General features: G+C 41.4%; 2 protein-coding genes across 2 annotated transcripts; both read right to left on the bottom strand.

Annotated features, from left to right (window-relative positions):
• Positions 1 to 442: 442 nt before the first annotated feature.
• Positions 443 to 1,991, bottom strand: LOC133743218 (UDP-glycosyltransferase 71A16-like). The gene has a single exon (XM_062171088.1). It carries the CDS (start codon positions 1,942 to 1,944, stop codon positions 532 to 534), a length of 1,413 nt encoding a protein of 470 aa, XP_062027072.1. The 5' UTR covers positions 1,945 to 1,991; the 3' UTR covers positions 443 to 531.
• Positions 1,992 to 3,362: 1,371 nt separating this feature from the next.
• LOC133725772 (putative UDP-glucose flavonoid 3-O-glucosyltransferase 3) lies at positions 3,363 to 6,006 on the bottom strand. The gene has a single exon (XM_062153147.1). The coding sequence runs from the start codon at positions 5,160 to 5,162 to the stop codon at positions 3,729 to 3,731; it is 1,434 nt and encodes a 477-aa protein (XP_062009131.1). The 5' UTR covers positions 5,163 to 6,006; the 3' UTR covers positions 3,363 to 3,728.
• Between the last annotated feature and the right edge of the window lie 643 nt (positions 6,007 to 6,649).

Raw genomic sequence — 6,649 nt, 5'->3', positions numbered from 1 at the left:
TCCATTCGTTTTTTCTTCCCAAACAATATACCGCAAGACTAATATATGCAGCGAACTTTTGACAATCTATCTTCCTTGGCAGCCGCAAACCCTAATGTTGGTGCCATTGGAGGGCAGAAGCCCAAGAAGGTAGTCTTTGCTCAAAGCCCTATGACAAAAGAGACTCAGAGTGAACAAGATTTTGATAAAAAAAAGTGGTTATAACGGCCAAACTCGTCCTACTTGCCTTGTGACAAACTAGGGTTTCACAAAGTATTTTTCGACTTGTTACAGTTTGTGATCCAGTACCTTTATTTATGTATCTTTTTTTTTTTTCAGAGATTTTTATTTATTTATTTATTTGTCAATCACACGGTGTCCTCAAAGGCTTCCTAGGCCCAGAGACTAATCCGTGCTCGGGAGATCTTTTCAGAGATATATATGTTTTAATTTTGGCAATACAAGAATGAAAAGCCTTAAATTTCTTTATTTTCTTCATTTGCAAATTAATTACAAGTTTACAACCATGATTATGATTTTTATGATCAAAAGTTAAAGAATTATCTGATCAATAAAGTGACCTAATGAAGAGTGTGATGACCCACCCATTAAAGCTTTCTTGCTCTTTTCACTCGTCTCTTTTACCTTATTCCTTATATCACTATCCTGCTCCATCACTTGCCTTATCCCTTTCTCTATGACTTGTGCACTCAAAACCACTTGACCATCTTTTCGATAGTTCACGTCAACTTCCACGGCCAATCCCAATTCCTTCACCAGCCCAAAGGCATTCAACTGTTGTTCCGCGTACATTGGCCACGTGGCAATCGGTACACCATACCACAGACTCTCAAGCGTAGAGTTCCATCCGCAATGGGATACAAACCCTCCGATCGAAGGGTGGGCCAAGATATCAATTTGTGGTGCCCAACCTATAGTTTTTCCGATCCCAGCCGTCCGATCCAGAAATCCTTCAGGCAAGACTGCCTTGGCATCTACGTAATCGCTTGGGAAAGCTATCTTACCCTTTGGTGGGGGCTGACGTAGGGACCACAAGAACCGATATCCACTCTGCTCCAACGCACACGCTATCTCTTTCACCTGATCCTCAGCAAAACTTCCCATGCTCCCGAAGCACAGGAACACTACAGATAGGGGAGGCTGATCCTCAAGCCACTCCAAGATATCGGACTTCGGTTGGTCATCATCATTTTTCAAGTTCAGTAAGGGCCCCACGGGGTACACCGGCGGGACTTTACCATCGGAAAGAGAGTGCAAAGCATGTGACTCCAACTCCAAGAACGTGTTTACCAAAATACCCTTGGTTTCTCTAAACCTTCTTGCATGGTTGAGGAATGCATGGGCGCCCTCCTTGTCTGGAAAAACACTAGTCAAAACTCCATGAGGCAGCGGATTGATAAAACTCGGCAGAGACAAATCGGCCCCCGACTCCAAGAACTCGGAAACGTCCTTGTTTTCCTCATCACAAATGGCTTGGAGGTGTAGAAAGAACCCAAGACATGCTGCGTTGGACGTGAAGAAAACGTAAGTAGGAACCCCAAATTCATTGGCCACATCGATCATGGTAGTGCAGAACATGTCAATGACAAAACCGGCGAGTCGAGGCTTGGACTCGGACTGAGACTCGGTGAGTTTGGTGACCACGTCTGTAACGTTCGGTTTCTGATTTTCAACAAATATTTTGAAGAAGGCGGAAGGTCCCATTCCTTTTGTGTCTATGTTGAGCTCTGGGAGGCTCATGAACTTGATGCGCGGTGAAATGGAGGAGTAGTAGTCTTCTTCAGAACCTTTGGGGTTGGAGTCGTCAAAGGGAAACTTCATTATGAGAATTGTGACGAAAATTTGGTCATCTCGATCAACGAGGAGCTTTGCAATCTCGACGGTTGGTACGAGATGGCCAATACCTGGGGCTGTGATGAAGAACAACTCTCTAGGTTCCTTCATTTCGGTAATGGAGTGAATATAGGTGATAGATAAATGATATATAAATATTGTAACTCAAGCATGCTTAGTTGATTGAGAGCGACGTCTGTCTTTTATATATGTATGACTAATGATTCTTGGAATTCCTTATTAGTAGCTCTCAAATTCAAGTGAGGTCACGGCTTTGCTGGCGTTGGAAAGGAACAGTCTCGGTGTCTCTGGGTTTTATCATATAAAAGTACTTGTGAGTTGAACAAGATGACTGGAAAGACTTGGAGACCAAGGAAAAGAACGATATCAAAAAAACTTATCTGTAGGGAACTGATGAGGAAATCAATGTTGGATAAACAATAAAGTACTAACATTCTTATCAAAAAGAACAAATAAACTACTATTTTATATGGATTACTACAACAGTTCAACGTACCATGAAGATGAAGTTTGATGTTGACCAAGCTAATGGCTGAAGAGCTGAACAAATTAACAACGATGCACATGATTTGTCTGTCGTCATAAAAAAAAAAAACATGATTTGTCTGTCATTATGACTCACGACTATTAATTAAGGGCACGATGTAATTTAATTAAAGAATTAATCAGCAAATTATTCTTACACTATATCAAGTTTGAGGTTTTTGCTACTGAGAGTTGAGACTGTCTGAAAGTGAGACCAAGGATGGGGCAATGTTCGGGGCAGGCCAAGTTATTATAAAATCATCGGTGATCTTCACTCTATTTCCCGCGCGTCTCCCCTAATATTTTCCATCTCCATTGGGAGTGTATTAGGTTCTCAAACTCATCCTGATCCCTAGCTTGTTATGTTTATCTTTTTGTTCGTGTTTTCCCCATACTGTGGGTTTTGCAACTGTTTTTGTGTTTATAAGGTTATGTTTATCTAATAAAAACATTCTTCCACCGCCAAAAAAAAAAACTCATCCTGATCCAATAAGACTTCAATGAATGAAAGGATATTCATATTTTTTCTTTTCCGCAACATGATAGTTAGCAAGTGCCAAAACGAAATAATAGGGTGTGGAACTTTTTTTTTTTTTTAATATATAGGGTGCGAATTAGTAACTAGTTGTAGTGGAAGAAAAAATATATAGCAGCAGCAACTATATGGTAATATAAATCAAATTTAAGACGGGTGATCAGAATATGCTAGCTGCTGTCACCAATTCCAGATACAAATAGGAGATTTCTATATTTCTCGAGTTGTCGCCAAGTTTTTTCTTATTGAGGTTGGAGATCCATCCAGACTATAATCCCAATGAGCCGCATTATTTTCATTCTTATCTAGAGCGAGTCGTTATGAAAGTAAACAATAATTTCCCCAAAGAAAAAAAAATTAAATTTAGATTGTTTAAGGACGGCTCTTTGTTACCTTTATTTTTTTACTCTTCGAAGAAAGTTACACTACCATCTACACCTTATCAATCTGCAGAGTACGTTGTGCAAGAAGACCTAAATAAAACAAATGACATGATTATCAAAGATGTATCCTTAGAAACTCGATGAAGACAGTAGACATGTACCAACCTAAAATAGGAAATTTATAATACAGTAATATTAATGATATGAAAGTTTTGTTTAAACCAAGTCGGTGCAAAAATTTTCCACTGAATAAACTATGTTGTATTATTTTATTTATTCAACTCTGAATGCATCAACAGTCATAGTAAGCAAACTTGTTCAACAAATCTACCTAGTAAGTGTGAACACTTTCTACACCCATATCTGCGCCTCCAACAAATAAACGGAAGAAAATATGATGCGAGGACCCGATCCACGTATGATCATGAATTTTAAATCTGATCAATAAAATGTCCCACGGAAGAGTATGACGACCCACCATCCATCAAAGCTTTCTTGCCCTTCTCACTCATTTCTTTCACTCTCTTTCTTATATCACTGTCACGTTTCATCACCTCTCTTATTCCTCTCTCTATCTCCTTCGCGCTCACAAGAACTGGACTCTCGCTCCGGTAGCTCATATCAATTTCCACCGCCAATTCCAATTCCTTCACCAGCTGAAACGCGTTCAGCTGTTGCTCCGCGTACAATGGCCACGTAGCAACAGGCACACCGTGCCAAAGACTCTCAAGCGTGGAATTCCACCCACAATGGGATACAAATCCTCCCACAGATGGGTGAGCCAAGATGGCAACTTGCGGGGCCCAGCCTATGACCTTTCCAATCCCAACTGTTCGATCGAGGAACCCTTTGGGCAAGACTCCGGTGTGGTCATCGTAGTCACTTGGAAAAGCAATTTTTCCTGTGGGTGGGGGCCGACGTAAGGACCACAAGAACTGATGGCCCGCGTGCTCCAGGGCATGGGCGATCTCTTTCACCTGGTCCTCGCCAAAGCTTCCCATGCTTCCAAAGCATAAGAACACTACAGACAATGGAGGCTGATCATCAAGCCATTTCAAGATATCAGACTTCTGCTTGGCCTCGTTCGAATCCACACGACTTTCATTGGTGTTCAAGTTAAGTAAGGGTCCTACCGGATATACGGGAGGGATCTCGACATCAAATGAAAGAGCATGAAGGGCATGCGATTCTAGGTCTGCAAACGTGTTCACCAAAATACCCTTGGTGTCTCTAAACCTTTTGATAATGTTGAGAAATGATTCTGCTCCCTCCTTTACGGATAGCCTGCCAGGTAGGACTTTAGCAACTGGCAAGGGATTGACAAAACTCGGGATGAGCAACTCAGCGTCGGAGTCTTTGAACTCGGTGCAGTCCTTGCCGTCTTGATCGCGCAGCGCTTGGAGGTGGAACATTAGCCCGAGCGCGGCGGCGCCGGAGGTGAAGAACACGTAGCTAGGAACGCCAAATTGGTCGGCCACGTCGATCATAGCCGTACAGAACATGTCGACGACAAACCCCGCAAGTCGAGTCTTGGACTCGCTGAGTTTTGTGATGGCATCTTTAACATGGGGTTGCTGACTTTCAACCAAACCGATCAAGCTATTGCGGACACTGCCTTCCGTATGGTCAATATTGACTTGTGGGAGGTTGATGAACTTGATACGCTGTGATATGGGAGAAGAAGAGTCTGCAAATGACTCGACATAAGCATCAGTGCCTTTGGAAACAGCGGGAAACTTCATGATGAGGACAGTGATCAAGAGTTGGTCGTCTCGAGACAGAAGGAACTTTGCGATCTCAAGTGTTGAAACCAGGTGGCCTATACCAGGGGATGGGATGAACACGAGCTCTGCAGGCTTCTCCATTTTTGGGAGATGGGATATTCTTCTGAGCTAAGTAACATGTTCCTGCACTAGGTACTTAAATACATGATTTTCGTTCTTGGGAAACAATATATGAGTGATGTCATTGCTTTGCTCATGTGCTAAATAATAATAATTCTGAGTGGATTTTGTCATTGAACACAATAAATCAACATACGTGAGATGAAGTTTCGTATGTCATTGTTTTAAAATCCAGGTTGAAAGATTGCAGACAATGCTATTTAATTGTACACGATTTGACTTATCTTGGTTGAAGATATGTTTATTTCAGCAAAGGATCCTGATTAGTTTCGAAGAGAAACGGCGTCAAGTTTGACAAAGGGAATTGACGGAGCAGTATCAGCTCCCTTTCTTCAGCAACCTCTCTTCTTCCGCGAAAATAAAAAATAAAAACTCATTCTCCAGCAAAAGCATCCATGAATCTATGATCCATGTAACTCTCCCCTTATCTCTGTCTCATTCATAATCAACAATCAAAGAACCATAATCTACAGTTATGGATAATTGAACTTTAAAGGTCTTTTTCTCTATTTCTAGCTAGTTTGAAGAAGGATCAGTTAACAATCCTTCAGTGTTGAATAACCTTTGTTATTTGGTTGATCTGGAAGTCCGTATCTCATATCCTTTTGCTGTAAAGATCCAATAGATGATCTCATGTCCTTTTGCTGTAAAGATCCAATAGATGAAGATCAACACCTCTGTACCAATCCGACAATTCTCGGAGTGTTAAAAATGGCTGATATGGAGAGATCTTTCCAGTTGAGAATGAAAAGGATATAGATGGGATATGGGATTTGCAGGGAAAAAAAGGCAAGGATTGGGGTTGTGGATACGGATTCATATGAGAATGAGAGTTTAATTGTTAGTTTCGGTATTTTCTGGGATTCAAAGAGTTCTGTGTATTTGTATAAGGGATAGTTACGTAAAAACAATTTGTATAAGGGAACTGACGATTCAGTTCCTCTTCTTCCTTCTTCCTTCATCTACAGATCTAAACAACAGTTGGTTCATCTTTTCTTTTTCTTCTTATAACGGTTTACTAATTTCTGGTGATGTCCTTCTGATGAAACCTTTACATCTTCTGCAAAAAATAAAAATATAATCCTGAAATTGGTTGGTTATAGCTAGGCCTGGCATCTGAGCCCGTGACCCGCAAACCCGCCCGAAACCCGCACGGTAAAAGCCCGCACGAACCCGTCCATTTATTAAATTCGTGCTAAAAAAGCCCGCACGCAAAAAGCCCGCAAATTAACGGGCCTTGCGTGCTAAACCCACTGGAACCCATGGAACCCGTTTACTTCCAAACAAACCCACTTCGAGTCTTCGACCCTTTCCGTCATTCACCAAAACGCAACTCTCTCTCTGGAACTCAACCCAATTTGTCAAGGTATTGCATGGATCTGTCTTTTGCTTTGGGTTTTCTTTGATTCCTTGCAGTCTTTGTATCTGGGTATTGCATTTTATAATCT

The sequence above is a fragment of the Rosa rugosa genome, chromosome 1, assembly GCF_958449725.1.
Source record: "Rosa rugosa chromosome 1, drRosRugo1.1, whole genome shotgun sequence".
Classification (NCBI taxonomy): Eukaryota; Viridiplantae; Streptophyta; class Magnoliopsida; order Rosales; family Rosaceae; genus Rosa; species Rosa rugosa.
Note: the sequence above shows the minus strand (reverse complement) of the source record. Positions and strands in the feature narration are given on the sequence as shown.